Genomic DNA, 17,293 nt, shown 5'->3' with positions numbered 1-17,293 from the left:
GCAGAAAGGTAGCCACCCATAACAGTGCCCTGAGGGCTGAGGGCCTAGCTCAAGTGCCCACAGTGACCTTCCTATCACAGGCACTGAGGCTTAACCCACTGAGCCATACGCTGTCCGCTAAATCTAGCATGAGTACACATATTTCATAATGAAAAACAGAATATTATGCAATAAAATATGGGATGAATTTATTTAGTAATCTGTATGCCTATAGTATATGGTAGTGATACTGACAGCACTTAGGATAACTATCCATAGGTGTGGTGTTGGTGTTACGGTTAATATTATTTATTATTATTTAGTGTTTTGACAGTAGTTAGTCTGAAGGGACGAGTGATAGGAAAAGCTTAGCATTCTGGGGGGACAGATCTGGACCAGGACCTGAGTGAATGGTTAACTGGTCATAATTAGAGCAATGAAATAAATGAATGGCAGCTGAGAGTGGATTTGAGCCCACTGCCAAAGACACAGCTTGTTTGTGTCACATTGTTTTTGTTCACATATCGTGACATTTGTGTATATTGCATATGTGAAGATTCACTTTCCACTGTCACTCAGCTGCCTCTGCTGGAGCCACCTCCATTAGCAGCTGGAGATGTATGGTGAGTGGTCCTGCAAGGTCAGAACACAGGCGAGATGCTGGCTGAAATATACATTGCAAATTCACAAAGGTTGCCAATGCAAAACTTGTTCAATGAGCTATCCAGTGTATTTCCTCTTAACCTCTTTAACATTTTCTCGATTTTGATCTTGCTTGGGACTATGTGATCATGGACCTACTTACGTTCATGGCAGAACATTGAATGTGGAAATGATGTGGTCAACATGAGATGAGTGGAAGATGTTTTTACTCTGAAAACACAATTTCAGGGTCATCGTGCACTTTGATCACTTACTCATGACCTTTTTCAAGCAGCTTAATTTGCAGCGAACAAATGGGAAGTAAAGTATCAGTCCACTCAGGGCAAAGGCAATGCAGTAGAAATACTCCCACTGGGGTTTTTCCAGAATGGGAGCCAGCACCAGGTACCCACACATCAGTATCAAGACAGCTGGAATAACCAGTGGTACCTGAGTATGACAAAAACAGTTGTTAATTTTTCAGAAATGAGTGATGAACCTGTCTGCCCGCTCCAGTCTGTTCATGGCATATTCTGCTTTCAGCCTCACCCTGAATGGTCTCTTCATGTCTTTCCTAGTAAATCTCATAACGATGAGAGCTGAAGCAGTCAGTCCATAAAAGGCCCACTGAGCAAAGCTACAGTAGTTAATCAAGCTATCGATGTCCGCTGGGAGTATGTAGAACATCGACAGAATTCCCTTGAAGTCAAGAACATGGTGAGGTCAGATGGTCATGCGATTCACCCATTTCCAGGTCACCGTGGTCACATCACCATAGAAACAGGGCAACACTTACATTGAAGATGACGCCAGGAGATGGAGTGTGATGCTTGAGACTGATGAAGGACAATATCTTCACCATGTGACCTTCTCGGCCTGCTCTGTAGGTCAGCCTGCGTCAGAGAGTGGCCATGTGGTCAACAGGCCAGATGTCAGAGAATGTCTTCACTTCTAAAATTGAACCATGTGCCTGAAATCTTTTCTCAAGTTTAACATGTTGAAATAAGGCTTTTTGAAAGCTCCTTACCGTCCACCAGTTAAACCGTAACCATTGGCAGCTCCGAAAGAAGATAAGACCACAAACAGAGGGACGATCCATGAAAATGGGTACAGGACTCTGTCACCAAAAGTCTTAGGAATTCAGAGCAAAGTATATATGAATATAGGAAACAAGTTTAATTAAGTCATGTGGTACCTTTACATGCTGACACTGAATTGCAAAGGATTTTATGGATCGCTGTGGCTAGAGGATTTAATCAAGGAGTATGTGGACTATTTCATTCTGCAACATACATGACATTCTCTAAATGCTTACTGTACCTTTGTTTATTTCACTGTATCATGTGAATGCTAACGCTAGCACTCTCAGTGTGCAAAGACATCCTATACTTAATTGCAAATTTCCACATAATGCAAACTTTATGTTGCCATTTGCACCCTGACTACCACATACAGTATTTACTACCATTTCACACTGCCTACCATACCCACTACATACTTGCATTACCACACTGCCTACCGTGCACACTGTGTATACTACCATTCACACACTACCTACCTCACATACTTTACATATTACCTTTCACACACTGCTTACCATGCACACTGTACATACTGCCATCTGAACACCACCTACTATGCACACTGTATATACACTGTACTGTCATTCATACACTGACTACCATCCACACTATATACTGCCATCTGTCCGCTGTCTCTTATAAATACTCTTTCATTTATCTTCTATTTAGCTTTTGTTTCTAGCCTACTACTAGTACTCTCCCCCAACTCAATTTTACTTCACTATAACAAGAGCAAGCTAGAGTTTCATTTCACTGGAACTGCCAGTATAATTGTGCATGTCACAAATAAAATCTTGAATCTACATATCAGTGCTTGTGAGTATAATGCTCTATAATGAAGGTTTCAGTATTGGTTTTATGAAGTCCTTGTTGTGGAGAGTAGCCATGCGGCATCTCCATGGTTACACGCTCACCACAGCCACCGCCGGAGATTGCAGTATCTCCGTGGGAGTCATGACGGTGAGGTACGCTATGTTCACCAGGATGTAGCAGACAGAGACGAGCGGGATCCCGATGAAGATGGCCAGCGGCAGGTTCCTACATGGACACCACATGTGTTAACCATCATTAATTTCCCCTCCCTGAGCAGCATGTTCTACTGGCTCATGACATTTTTGTAGAACGTACAGTACCAATCAAAAGTTTGGACATGCCAAGCCACCTGCAAAAGAAGAGTGATAGGGTCACATCACAAGACTAGGCCACCTAACCTAAACAGAGTGGAGATGGTTCAGGAAGAGTTTGACCAGAAAGTGAACCAAAACTGACCGATGTGTTAAGCATATGAGGGACCAGGACAGCTGGAAAAGCATCCCAGGAGGTCACCTCATGAAACCAGTATAGAGGAGAAAGTATGGTCACTCAGTCCTTGGGGCAAATGCGGTTAAGCGCCTTGCTCTAGGACACAATGGTGGAATCACTCTGCGACCACAGGATTTGAACCATCAACCTTCTGAGTCCCAACCCACAGAGCTGTCCCCCTTCCCAACAAATTACATATGCAGCCAAGGAAAAAATTAAGAGACCTCAGCACAATTTTTAGTGTCATTCATTTCTCAATTTATGAGTGTGTCTGACAAAAAATATATATATATATATTTATTTATTTTTGCAAACTGCTGCCTGGTTTTTCTCTGTTTCTCATTATTGAAGGGCTTCTTCCTTGCTTTATGGGTCTTTAGTCCTGCTTCTAGGAGCCTGATACAAATTGTCCTAGCAGTGCACTTCACACCTGCACTTAATGTTTCACATTCCTGTTTAAGGTCATTTGATGTCATCCTACGATTCATGAGAAACTGTCGGATAAGTTAACAGTCACGCCTAGTATTCGAAAGTTGCTTCCTCCCTTTACCAGGCTGGTTTCTGGTCATGTCTTAGAAATTTTGAACCTGGAAGCAACCTGCTGTTCAGCATAGCTTCTGCCAGCAGAACCACGATTAAACCATATTTAAAGAATATATTTAAGATGGTCTTTTTTCCACAGCTGTATATATGTTTTTTAATACTTTTTTTTGGTCAGTGCATAATTCCATATGTGTTATTTTATAGTTCTGATGTCTTTATAATTATTCTAAAATGTAGAGAATAGTACAAATAAACCTTTTTTTGGGTAAGTGCAGCCAAACTTTTGACTGGTACTGTATGCTGGTCATGAAAAGGTGATAGGCTATTCTTTCGGGAAAGAAAATGTACCTAGAAGGATCTTTGAGCTCTTCTGTTATGCAATTCAATTGATTCCTGTCAGAGAGATGAAAAAAATTCAAACAGTGAAACAGAAGGACTGTATTTATTGGCTAAATTAAACATATTATGAGATTGAAAACAATAAAGTCAGCACTAGAGCCTTGATTAATGAGGAGAGAAACTCTGACTCACCAGCCGTCATAAGCCCAGAGGCTGCTGTAAAAAGCCAAGCCAAGGTTCCCAGGTAACAATGATGCACCTTCAAATGCATTTGTAAGGTTTTGTGTGTGCCCTGCATGAAAAAACAAAGTGCTCTAGCAGTAAGTCATACAAGTCATACATGTCCTTAAAAATTCATAAAAAAGTTAAAGCTTTAAATTGGCTAAGAATATTGACCAATGCAATACAATGTATAATTATATTACTGGGAGAATGCTGTTAATATAAATCACCAAAACCGTATTTGTATACATGTGGTTTCAACTGATGGTACCCTGTGCCAGCAGGACAATCCCAGCCACTGTGAAGACAAAAATGATGGAGAGCTTGGCCACAGTGAAGAAGTTCTGCACGTAGCTGACCAGCTTCACACTCTGGCAATTTACCAGGAGGATCAGCACTAGGACAGGTAGCAAACAGCACGTATTACAGCAGGTAGCAAGGAGCTGCATTACTGTAGCACTGGGGGCCTCATAATGCACTAATAGATTGCCACACATGCTTATCAAGTGCCTTGGGGTGACTGTTGTGAAAGATACTATATGAAAATAATTACAGATGGAGACGGCAGACAGACTCTTGACGACCAGCACTGGAGGGCTGCATCCTTGATAGAATGGTGCCGCAGCATATTCTCCAATAGTGAGAGCACTGACCGCCGCTGACGCAGGTCTCAGGACGACGATGGACATCCAGGAGAACAGGTAGGCAGTGAGGGGCCCAAAGGCCTCCAGCAGGTAGGAGTACTCCGCCCCGGACTGCCTGATCATGGTGCCCAGTTCTGCATAGCAAAGAGCTCCTAGACACGCATAGTTAGCTGATCAGTGTCTGTGTTTTCACTGAGCTCTGCTATTCCCAGCATGCAATGCGCCTCACTAGCTCTGCTCACCCAGTGTGGACAGAATGCCACCTGCAGCCCAAACGGATAAGCATGGCCCCACGGCGCCAGTGTGCTCCAGCACGGCTCTCGGGGACATGAAGATGCCTGAGCCGATCATACTGCCCACAATCAGGCAGATTCCACTGAAGAGCCCAACCTGTTGGAGCAAACGCAGTGATAGCAGCATAATGCTGTGGTAAATTTTGTCCCGTGCCCTGTGATGGACGGGCATCCCATCCAGGGTGTGCCCAGCCCCGTGCCCTGTGATGGACGGGCATCCCATCCAGGGTGTGCCCAGCCTCGTGCCCTGTGATGGATTCAGCCCCCTGCAATCATGGGCAGCATCACCATGTATAGTATAACTCTTTCTAATATGAGAGACATTTGAAATAGAGATAACAGTGGGTACCTGACATGATGGATTAAGACACGTGATCAGCAAAGCTGAGGCAAAGATCACTTTTGTTCATGATTTCACTTTATTACGGCCCAGAATTCCTGGAGTGCAGATGAACTTGAGACTCAGTAAGCGATTATATGACGCACTAACTGTTATAAGGAAGTAAAAACTCAGCAGGTCCCTCCCAAGCTGCTGTACTTACATCTCTATGCAGCGCTGGTCCACGCACGCTGTCCTCTGCATCCAGAGTTTGGTGGCATCCATCTGGGGCCCCTGTATCTCTGGGGTCTCTCCTCTTCTGAACGGCATCTTTCCCCATGCTGATCGGCGTCAGGAACATAAGCGACTCCAGAAGTGAGGGCAGACCAGCACTTAACCCAGTGCTCCCACCTTTCCATGGACTTCGCCCAGAGCTCACTATGGACTTCAGCAAGATCAAAAAAAGTGCACCTAACCCAGCACTGACACTGTACAGTATTTACCCCACTGTAAGTTTTACAGTTTATTTTTATTTAGTTTTAGTCTTAGTCTTTTAACAAAAATGCAATTTAATTTTAGTTATCTTTTAATCGTGATTTTTAAAGTTTTTTTTCTCTTAGTTTTAGTCGAAGAAAATTACACAGTACTTAGTCGATTAAACCTGCTTTAGATCTACAGTACATGCAGTCATTGAAACTAATTGATTTAGCCACAGCCTAATACGTAATTTTCATATTTCTTTCAGGATTCTACCTCCCCTCTATATTCCTGAATGAAACATCTGTAAAGCTGATATTATAGCAGGACATTAGGTTTGAACATGTAGTCTTTAAAGATGCAGGTAATTGTAAAGGTTGTAATATGAAATATTGCGCTAATTCAAAAATCACTGTATATGAATTTTATTTATCATTAAATGAAATATAAATAAAACCAGGATTTATTCATAAACAAAATAGTTGCATATGGCAAATCTTCATTCAAGTTAAAAGAAAAAACACCAGAGCATAGAAATTCAACTGTCCTCTCTCAAAAATGTAAGCAAATATCTGACGAGTGAAAACTGACTGCCTTGTGCTTATTTCTACACCTAGTTCAGTTCATGAGTGAACTTTTCAAACACATTAAAAGAAAAATAAGCCATTTGTTTGTATTCATTTCATTGTGCTTCAGGTTTGTGATGTTTGTACTTCTTACTACCGCTCTATGTGTCTTACACTGAGCCTTGTTTTCTTTCACATTAAATGTGAACTTTATTGATAATGTCAGTATGGTTTTTTTCCTACCTAAAACCAACTGTAGCACAAATCGATCTTGGGTGGGTAATATTTCCTACCGTCATATCATCCAGAGATTATACGGTCCCCCACGATAAAAGTTCTTGGAATTATAAATGATTTTTTGATCATCTTGTTTTGCCCAATAAATTTTTTTTTGTTGATGAATACTTTTCGTCATAGTTTTCATCAACAAAATTTACACTGATTTACCTGAGGTTTAGTCAATTCAGTATAAAAGTACACACTGCAAACGTGACATAGGCAGTCTGGCAGAGGACGCAGCGTAACACGGCACTGTAAGCATCTGCTCTTTCACAGTGAAAATACTAGGAAGTTAAAGATTTCAGCATGATAACCCCCATGCATAGCTTCACGTCATGCTTATCATGCAGTGACAGCAGAACATTATGCCCCTGGATACTCGTGTGTGAGGTTGGGAAAGTGACAGTTTATCTCTTGAGGCTTGTGAAGTTTGCAGGAGACCAGTGTGCAGCTGAGGGGCCACTGGCAGTGCCAGAGCTGCCGACGCTCTGCAGGGTACCTTAGTCTGCATCCAGTAGTTTCCCACCCTGTTTTTTTTCAGTGTTCAATTCCCACCCCCCCTGAGCTTCCGTCCCAGTCGGCAGTCACCTGCTTCTGGTGCCGTTGTGCTTCTTCCCCCAGGGCTCTTTTTGGCGGGAGTTTCAGTCTGCAGTGTTTGCTGGATCTCGATACTAAAACTTGTTCCCGCTGTGAAAGCAGCATGCACTAAGGGAACTGTACGTTCTCTCTGGCTTGGTGTCCTGTGTTAAATGTTGATTGAGGTTGCTAGAAGTAATAATTAAGCTACTTTTTAGAGCAAGATTATACAAGATATAGTTATACTGTCATCTCATACTAGGAGATAAATGATCATTAACTCAATGGACTGATTTCATTGTTACCAACGTCACCTGCTGCACAGAGAAGAAGATAGTGTTGGGAACTATTTGTTAAATGCCTGGTTGTTTTTTAGGTTGAATCCCATGCTAGGCAGAAGTACTCTTAACCCCCCCAAAATGCTCCAGCGCTGCTGATGGGGGGAGTCAATGGCAACAGCCAAACCTTGCTCTCCTAAAGGCTTGGGCGAAGGGCCAAAGCTAACTGATGTAGCTCCTATGTTTCATTCATCTTTTCTGCAACCCCTTATCCTATTCAGGGGGGTCCAGAGCCTATAGGCACAAGGCAGGGCACAACCCAGGGTGGGGTGCGAACCCATTTCAGAACGAACACACACAATTTGGCAACTCCAATAAACCTCAGCATATTTTTGCATTTGGGGAGAGAAAGCACTATATGCAGAGGAAACCACATGACAGCATGGGGAGAACATGCATGCAAACTCCACACATAGAACCATGGCACTCGACCCTTGGTCCCACAGTTGTGAGACATTAGTGCGAACCACTGCACCACCGTGCTGCACTGCTCTTTTGATCAGTATAGTAAAAAGACCAGCTTTAATGTGTGACATATTCCTCAGCCATACCATGAGGACATACGTGAGGGCAGAAACACCTTTGCGTTTATTATTACCCACCCTGATAGTGTCCCAGGTGAAGAGCTGTCTCTGCTCATAACGGGATTGTCACCCAGTTAAACTTCCACAGGTAGCTGTTAAAACGTATTATGTAATAATGCCGCATTACGCAATAACTTGACAAAATATCACAAATGAATATTATATTACAATTTTATATGGTAACATTACCCTATTTGTCATGCCGATCCTCTTGTGTGCCACGCCCCCTCATCTACCCCGTGTGGAATCCCTGTGTTATCAGCAGTTTCTAGCCGTGTTTAATGAGTCCAGTGTATTTAAGTGCGTGTCTTTGACTTTGTTTCATACTCCTAAGTGTGTTTATTCAGCGTGAACCTCGTGCTCACCAGACTTCCCTGGACTCCCGTGCTTGATTCCCCGCTCCGTACCAGCGTTTCTGTGACATTATTATTATCGTTGTCTTTGTTATTATTTTCATCATTCAATTTGGTACATTCTGTTATTACATAATACAGCATTACAGTAGCCCTTCCAGCTGCGTGCTGGCTGTGTTGGGGGCTCCTTTGTGGGGAGATACAGTCACCTCCTCATGGTATCGCTGCTCCTCCCATTCAGCCATCAGGACATTTCAGCCTCCCTTATGTTGCTAGGTTACCGTGTCACAAATGAGCCCTGACAGCTTAACATGTGAAGCTGAAAGTGGCCCCTCAGTCAGCGGCACGTAGAAGGGAAGGGGGACTGCCTCTATTCTCCAACACATACTCCTCAGCTGGAATTAGAGGTGAGCTATTCAATCAGGTTTAATACCCTCTCAGGAAGTAAAGTCAGCTGCTTCACTGTCTACTTTCTAGAAATATCTAATGTACAGGGTTAGTATTGGAGCAATATGAAATAATGGAGAATGTTAGAACTTTATATCCAGCATAATTTGACAGTACAATTGTAATATTGTTTAAAGCAACTCCTCCCTCAGTGTCTGTCACTCATTGTCAATAGACTGGTTTATTCTTGTTAGTACACTGAAACAATGACTTATGGAAATCCATTAACACACGTTCCATGAATATTATAACTGCGCAATATAATGACCAATATGACCACTGTGAAATAACTGTGCAATAATTAATTGTAAAATAAATACGCTGCTATTAAAGTTAATGTAAAGCACAATGCTTGCACATCTACAGCTTCTGAGGTAAACTGCACACACTTTTATATAACGTGTTCGAAATGATCTATTTATCTACTATTTATCTATTTTATTATTTATTTTATTGTTACTGTATGCCTGCTTAATTCCCTGTTCTCGTCATACGTCTTGGCTGGAGCAAGTGTACAAAAACCAAATCCCCCGGGATTAATAAAGTATTCTGATTCTGATGTATATTCTTTCAACCAAAGTACTCAAGCTACGGGACCCTAGAGATATAAGCGGCTTGTGCAGTTCAGGAAGGCATTTAGGTCAAACTCTTCAAATTGCAGCATCACCACAAACCTCTTACAATTAATATAATTAGATAAGAAGATGAGGTAAATTAGCAAACTTTGTACCCACAGAGAATGAGCTCCTTAATAACTACACCAAAACTCTCTACTTTGCACTGAGTTTTAAGACCACAAATCTTCTATCAGTGCAACCTTGTGAAAGAACACTTAAGTGCTTAGCGACTACAAAGGATCTATTCAATCTCCTCACATAACACTTGTTAGTGTAAATAATCAAGAGTATGCAGAATAGCGCAGAAGAGTAGGTATACTGAAAGTATGCTGCTTTATCTCACCAAGGAAACCAAACACAGCTCCTTTGTTCTTTTCAGGGCCTTTAACCAGTGAACAAAATTCCAGTCTGTCTGCTTCTCTCAGCAGCTGTTTGTCTTTGATCTTTAGCCAATAACCTTAATGACAGACTTCATTAGGAAATACAGTAGCACCAGCTCCGTTATCAGAACTGTACTATGTGCTGACATACAGGTTTATTCCTTATACATTTTCTTTATTGTACACATCAAAGCACGGCAAACATTAACAAATAATCAAATTAGAATGTAGCCACATTAATCATATTAATGATAATTTCAAATCTGACAAAATGTCTGGCTAAGCAAGAAATTCTGCTTCATGACACAGGCCCCAGAAGCTCAAAGTACCATATTTACTGAGCGGGATAAGATAAGCCCCAGTAGTGGTACTGAACTGTAACTTAATATAGCAAGACTTATTGAAATAAGCTGGGATTTTCGTTTATCAAGATTGATGGAATACCACCCCCCCCCCCCCCACAGGATTAGGTTGTTGCTTAGTGTAGGTGTTTGGGTCAGGGTTAGGTTGTTGTTAAGGGTGGATGCTAAAGTCTGATTCATATTTCTGTGCAAAATCTACGCCGTAGCCTGACACGCATCTCCCCAGAAATGCAACAACAGGCGTCAGGCTACGGCGTAGGGATCTTTGCTACCTACAGCGCAGATTCTACTCAGAATTACTAATCAGCTTTAATATTCAGGGTTAGGTTGTTGTGTGGAGGCAGTTCGCTCTACGCTTCACCCACCCTGTCCCAACCTGAAAACTTAATTTATCAGGAAACAACAACCTAAGGCCTTCTTCTACAAGGGCATCTTTCCGTTCCAGTTCTGCTTAAATGTCTGTTGTACACATCACCACTGTAACATTATACTATATTAAACCGCAATGATTTTAAAGCAAACTTGTCATATATGTGTGGTGTCTGATTGACGTCTTTCCATCTTTTAAAACAGAAAATGAGATGAAAATGAGCTCTACTCAAGCAGAATCGCATTCAAAGGCGGTCGGCGATGAGCTGGAGTGTAAGATCTGCTGCCAGAGGTACGACACCCAGAGCCGCAGGCCCAAAGTGCTGCCCTGTAGGCACAGACTCTGTGCCCGCTGCTTCAGCAGCATCCTGGGCATGGGGGGCACCCCCCAGTGCCTCCGCTGCCCTTTCTGTCGCCATGACACCGACATCACACTCTGTCAGGTAGCTGGCCTCCCTGACGACTCCAACATCATAGCCCAGCTGGCGAACACAGAGAAATGCTGGCCGTCAGATTGCGGGGGGGTGGTCTCGCCCCCCCAAGGCCTCTCCTCCAGCCTGGTGGAGCAGGATGCTCCCTCCCAGCTCTGCAGACACATGCCAAGGATTCTGGTCTGGCTGCTGGGCTTTCTATACTTTGGGTCATTCCCTCTGGGGATCTACATGCTGGTTATTCAGAAGGTCACCCTGGGGATTGTGTGTGTCAGCGTGGTGCCATGCAGCCTGGTGGTGTGCTTGGTGTACACTTTCTGCCAATGTCTCTGCCATGGAACATGCACCTGATGGCAGGTTGTGGTTCAGCTTCTACCCGGAATTCTAGGGGTCCGTTTTAACACACCAAACTGCACAAGTGGAATCTATATTGTGGTGATTTCCTCCTGACCGGGAGAATTTTTATTTTTAGCATTGTTAAGGTTTTGATAAACACCCCGCTGGGGGAGGGGGAGGGGGGTGATAAATTTTGCAATGGTCCCTGGACTTTAACAGCTTTAAACTACCTAGGATGAGTCAGTATCTCAAATAAAGTTGTTTCACACTTCAGCTCCCAGCTGCATAAACTGCGCATTTCTTTGTGCATTTATAAAGTGCACTTTAACAAGGTAGACACTTCACTGCATTTTTGCATTGCAGTGCACTTAGCTTAGGCTACATAAACAGCATATTTCTAATCAGCAAATATATATAAAAAAACACCATCTCCCAGGATTGGTCCCTGCCTTGTCCTGTGCTGCCTGTTGTTGTTTCCACATTTGGCCAGTAGATGTTGCTGGCATCCCATTCTTTTATGTTAGTAATTTGTCATGGTGACAGATCTTGGTGATTGAGTCCTTGGTGACTGAGGCCTTGGCATTGTGCTGTAACTCCCAATCCCTACTGCTATTGATCCACATCTGTCCCTTGTCGATGACCTTGTTCTTTGTGTATATAATTGCCTGCCCTTGCCTTGTTCCTTTGTCGCTCTTTGTGAGTGTTGTTAGTGCTGTGCTTCTGTACCCACTTCTTGTTGGTAGTGCCTGCATCTAAGACCCAATTTAGTGTTCTATGCTGCTGTTTCCCATAAATTTGAAACCAACCGTAGTTTGAAATGGTAATGTGTGTGTGTGTATATATGTACAGTATGTGTGCATATATATATATACACACACACACACACGCGTTTATATAATTAATTTCTATAGGCTATAGCGCATTTGCACAACATTAAATTGCCTCAAAGCGCTGTACATTATCCCTGCCCAAAACTCCCAGCGAGTAAGACAGAGGCGGTAAAGGCAAAGGAAAACTCCATAGTAGGAAGAAACTTTGGGAGGGTGTGTGTGTGTGTGTGTGTGTGTAGTCCTGGTGTTTATTTCTTATAAATTAATAATTTTCCAAAAGTCAAAAAATTTTAATCACAGCAAATGAATTATGATCATTAAATGTGAAATATTCCAAACCACAAAAATGTTTCCTTCTCATTAAAATGAATTAAAACTGTTGTATCTTGAATCTTTTAAATGACAGGAATTATTTCCAGTCACTCCAAGGAATTACTTGTAGTCTTCCAGTATATCACTTATATATTGAAGGTGGGAACAAATGTTTTTTTTCATGAAACCATCCATTAATCTTCCAGCTGCTTATCTTGGTCTTGGTTGCAGGTTTTTTTTCCAGATGGAGGAAAGAATAATGATGTGAAGAACAGGAATCCCACTGTGGATGGATTTTTGTGCACTCTTCATTGTTACATGGTCTAACCATCTGAAGGAAGATGAGACCATCTGGTGATTGAAACACATGATATTCCTGCCCTCTGTGGACTTTTCCAATTGATACCATAAACAGATACACAGGTTCCTAAAGCATCATCATAACTATTTGCTGAAAAGAACACTTTAATTGGTTTAATCACACACTGAAATCAGCCTGGCCCGGATTAGCAATATTGCATTTTCAACAATTAATTTGAATATTTCCAGTAGGAATTTGGTTGCCTTGTTCATCTTGGGCCAGGTAAATCTGAAGTGGAAAATGCACAGCAGGTTTGCCACTGTAAGGGAACACTGAAACTGGCCTGGCCTGGACTGGTTTGATGTCTGAAAAATTCCTACTGGAATTCTGGTTTCTTATTCAAATTAATGGACTGCAGGAATGGTGCAGGCAGAAAATAGCAATTTTAACCCACAAAATCCAATTCAAAACCACCCAATTTGGCAACACTGTAATTATGACATGTCAGGTAACCCCTACTGATAGGTCTGTCTTGGTAGATGTAACCGGGGGGTGCTCCGTAGATTTCACCAATCAGGGGTGGGTGGTTCAAATTCCTAACTTTAGTTTGAGCTTGATCAGTCACAAAAAAAAATCATGGGGGGGAGGGGGGTCAGACCCATTATTTTACTTCTTGGTTATGTGCCTGAATAGGCAACATGCCAGCGTTTGCATGCTTCAACCCCCATGGGGGTCACAAATCACTGCGACAATTGATTTCATCGTCTCAGTAACCACCTATAAGGGGTCTTAAAGTACCGGCCACGACATGTTTATGATTCATTAAATCTGTCCCGTAGATCGATCTTTCATTTTCTGCATAATAATAATGACATCATCAATAATAATAATAATAATAACAACGGCAACAATAACACTATGTCATGTCTAATCGGCCCTGGTAATCTTGGCAAGTTTCACAAACAGCCGACTCTCTGGCCTTCCTCTAATGAACATTCGCCATGACATCAAAAGTGTCCGGGAGAAAGTGCTACAAGAATTTGATGAGAATCAACTTCAAATATGTAGGCAAGTAAGTGATTAATTAATAGGCAGGTTAGTGCATGTGTGCGTACCCTGAGGTAAAATCCTGCAGGCGCCCCAGTAAGACACTGATATGAAACCAAATGCACGTCAGGAGAGTGTCCTCAGGTATAGTCATCATGGGGGGAAATTGCTGTTGTACCTTTGGGAAGTTTCTCTAACGACGACAGTGATTTTTGCCATGGCCACTCTAGAAACCACTAGATGGAGCAAAAGCTTGTGAATAAGTTTGAAAAAATTCAAATTCCTTCTGATACAGTATCTCTTCAAGAGAAAAATGACAAATTTTCCATAGAGCCTGTTTCCTCTATATAAGAAAAAACTCAAATTGTACAGCCCTTTGTCATTTGGAAAGTCATAATGTGTGTGTGTGTGTGTGTGTATTGCATTACTTCTGCAAGTGGCCTATCGTTATTGCACTTTTCTGTCTTGCTGTCCCAAAAACCCCAAGTGAAAGTAATGAGGAAACAGCCACAAGTCTCATCCTACAAGCTAAATGGTATCACACAAGCTTCAGTGCACCTCCTCTGTTCAGTTGCTATGCAACGGTGGGCTCTGTGCAAAGAACGATGTCTGTTTTGTTAGGTAATTTTTTTTATGCAGGAACACAGCAATCCTTTAGAAGAGCAAAGAGGTTCACTTCTTCTATGGAAGCGGCCTTTTCCCCTGTTTACTTTCGGAACCTTCTTACATGTCAGGCTGAGTTGGGGGGGGGGGGGGGGGCACTGTTTCTTGGCATCAGTGTGGACCTTAGTTCATTCCAGGCACTTGTCAGAGGTGCCCTTTAATGTCAGGGATCCCCACGTTCCCTGAATGAATCTCACTTTTCTGTAATGGTAATTCACCATCATACACCAGTCTACAACATGCCCCCTCCTGCCCTCCAATATCTGCTCCTCCTATTCCTAATCTCCACCTAGTTTTTGCATGATTAGTCACTGTGGTTCCACACAACTATAGATTTTTTGAAAATATCTTGAATATCTTAGTATTTTGAAAAGTAAACATCCTTTTTCAGTTGCTGCATTCACTTTGTGTTCTTAGACCATAACATGAATTTTCTCATGTCTTATTAAACCAACTGGATATGAATAGATCATACATTTCTTTCCTAAGTATATATAATATATAATATACATTTTTAATTAATTAACATCAAGCATAAACATGTTTTTCCTGTTAAAGCCATATGTTGTCATGTATGGTAAAATGTAACGTTCATGAAAAGTTTGATATTTTTCCTATAGACTTTTCCTTTGAGTGCTGATGTTACATATCGTGTGATTTTTGGTATGAATGTGGCCATAATCATACAAGAAAAAACACTGACTTGAACATAGAAAAATATAATGTGTTGTCATTGAAATAAGAAAAATGCTTGATAGCTTTATGTGAACCATGTGATTTTTTTCATGTGGGTAGATCTGGCAATATGATTAATTCAGTGCTGCTAACCCTACTCCACACATTCAAAATGAAATGATATAGTGGGATGTCTAAGACTGAATCTGAACCAAATTTTACTGTATCATTATCCTAGTGATTATTTTGCAGATAAACCTAGTAACCCCCCCGCCCCTATGATAAAAAAAAACCAGAATGACGAATCGTTTCAAGTGCACTACTCAATACTATTAATATAAAGATGGAATAAACCAACAAGCGCATGTCACGCAATGTCTGCATGTTTGGAGGCTGTAACAGTAGGTTTACTAAAAAAAAAAACATTTATCTGGGTAGTAAATATATTGCTCAGAACAAAAAACACAGTTTAACATTAGAACACAAGCAAATTTAGAGTAATACAATAAAAATGAACAGGAGTTTCTTCTGCGCTCCATAAAGTTAATGACATCTTGTTGGACGGCTAGAGGAACACTGTCAGGGTCTATACTGTCCTGTCCTGGCCTTCGGTTCCTAGTGTGTTTTCCGTGTCAGCTGGCCTGCTGCATGGCTACATGGGAGGAGTGTGCAGCCCTGAGACTATAAACCTGATCAGTCATGAGTTTGTGGCTGACCGGAGACCAGCCTCTTTTATTAACTTAAATATTACCAGTTTTTCCTGTGTTTGGTATTGTATCTTTGTCTTTGCTTTTTGTCAATCAACTGACCAATCAATCAATCAGTTGATTGAGTAACCAATTAATTACATTACTTAAATATCTCACTGAGGTATCGATTAACCGTATGAGGTGTGCTAGTGTTTGAGTCAAAAAATGCATGTGTGTATTGGATGGGTTGCTCAAAATACTAGGTTGACTTTAGGAGAGGGTTTGAAATGGTTAATCTAACACACTTTTATAGCATAATATTATGGTTTTGTACCAGAATGAAGATCATTTAAGCATCATTTAGTTTGACTGCCTAAGTACAGTACAGTGGCCAATTGCGACTTGCTCGAAAAGAACAACAGTGAACAGACTAAAATGTCTATGGAAAATACAAGAGGAGCTTAGATTAGTCTCTGTTATTACATAACACATGAATTAAAGTTCCCATTTATTCAGTTATAACTGCCAACTTCCCACTAAAAAGCTCTTTGTGCTGATCCTGACCTAGACATGGCCATGCTTTGGTGAGGGAAATATGAACAAAAGGTTTCAATGATTTTTTTTTTATCAGTTCCTTAATTATTTTAGCTGAATTGTTCTAGTGCAACCAACTATGGAAAATCACTTTTCCCCTGACTTTCATTGTTACTTGTTAGCGCTGATTCATTTGAATATTTTCCTGGAAATCTCTCCTTTACGTTTGCATGACTTTAGATCAATCAGCCCTCCAGTCTGACAGCTTCTACCAGAGTAAAGTTAGCAGCGTGTTCGATATTCGCCAGACATTCAGAGATCTTCTCTATATTTACTCTATTAAAACGTTACAAAAACAAGCAAGCCCCACATTCACTAATTTGTGTGTGTTTGTGAAATTACATGCACACGTTAGTTATTCAGTCACTACATCCAATAAATTGTGAAAATGCTAAATAATCCACCTCCTGTTGTACATAAATTTACACATTCACTGGGCTTTTGACAATCTGAGACTTTCAAAATAAAAGTCACAAATGAAATAAGGAATTTCTTAACGATTATTACTGAAGACATGCAACACTCTGAAGCTCCATTCTGAAGCTCCATGATGCACTTAGACATGGTCACAAGCACATACAGGACCCGCTAACGCTGGAGATGCTATGAATAATAATATAAGCCAACATGTCCAATACTTTTCTATGCAGATGGAACATAAGGCATCCTAATGCTCTAAAGCCACAGAACTAAGCACTAAGC

General features: G+C 41.4%; 2 protein-coding genes across 3 annotated transcripts; one reads left to right on the top strand and one right to left on the bottom strand.

The window, feature by feature from the left end:
* Positions 1 to 163: 163 nt before the first annotated feature.
* On the bottom strand, positions 164 to 7,424 carry LOC111843559 (b(0,+)-type amino acid transporter 1-like). Of its 2 annotated transcripts, XM_023811232.2 has the most exons (13): positions 7,276 to 7,424; positions 5,589 to 5,706; positions 4,996 to 5,143; positions 4,663 to 4,905; positions 4,381 to 4,506; positions 4,080 to 4,179; positions 3,897 to 3,941; positions 2,618 to 2,741; positions 1,649 to 1,752; positions 1,418 to 1,514; positions 1,171 to 1,320; positions 897 to 1,071; positions 164 to 612 (listed from the first exon to the last, which is right to left on the bottom strand). In XM_023811232.2, exons 2-13 carry the CDS (start codon positions 5,703 to 5,705, stop codon positions 551 to 553), a joined length of 1,491 nt encoding a protein of 496 aa, XP_023667000.1. In that variant the 5' UTR covers position 5,706; positions 7,276 to 7,424; the 3' UTR covers positions 164 to 550. The 2 variants fall into 2 exon arrangements, with proteins under 2 accessions (XP_023667000.1, XP_023666999.1); XM_023811231.2 differs by lacking the exon at positions 7,276 to 7,424 and having other exon boundaries at positions 5,589 to 5,726.
* On the top strand, positions 5,738 to 11,495 carry LOC111843516 (E3 ubiquitin-protein ligase RNF182-like). The gene is made up of 4 exons (XM_023811160.2): positions 5,738 to 5,874; positions 6,111 to 6,206; positions 8,815 to 8,945; positions 10,918 to 11,495. Exon 4 carries the CDS (start codon positions 10,926 to 10,928, stop codon positions 11,493 to 11,495), a length of 570 nt encoding a protein of 189 aa, XP_023666928.1. The 5' UTR covers positions 5,738 to 5,874; positions 6,111 to 6,206; positions 8,815 to 8,945; positions 10,918 to 10,925.
* The last annotated feature ends 5,798 nt before the right edge of the window (positions 11,496 to 17,293 follow it).

This window comes from Paramormyrops kingsleyae, chromosome 13 (genome assembly GCF_048594095.1).
Source record: "Paramormyrops kingsleyae isolate MSU_618 chromosome 13, PKINGS_0.4, whole genome shotgun sequence".
In the NCBI taxonomy this organism is placed as follows: Eukaryota; Metazoa; Chordata; class Actinopteri; order Osteoglossiformes; family Mormyridae; genus Paramormyrops; species Paramormyrops kingsleyae.
Note: the sequence above shows the minus strand (reverse complement) of the source record. Positions and strands in the feature narration are given on the sequence as shown.

Coding starts and splice junctions, on each gene's coding strand:
- LOC111843559 (XM_023811231.2), bottom strand. CDS start 5,726: ATGTTCCTGACGCCGATCAGCATGGGGAAAGATGCCGTTCAGAAGAGG. Junction 3,942..4,079: donor CTCTGGGCTTATGACGGCTG/GTGAGTCAGAGT, acceptor TCTCTCTGACAG/GAATCAATTGAATTGCATAA. Junction 1,515..1,648: donor TACGGTTTAACTGGTGGACG/GTAAGGAGCTTT, acceptor TCTCTGACGCAG/GCTGACCTACAGAGCAGGCC.
- LOC111843516 (XM_023811160.2), top strand. CDS start 10,926: ATGAAAATGAGCTCTACTCAAGCAGAATCGCATTCAAAGGCGGTCGGC.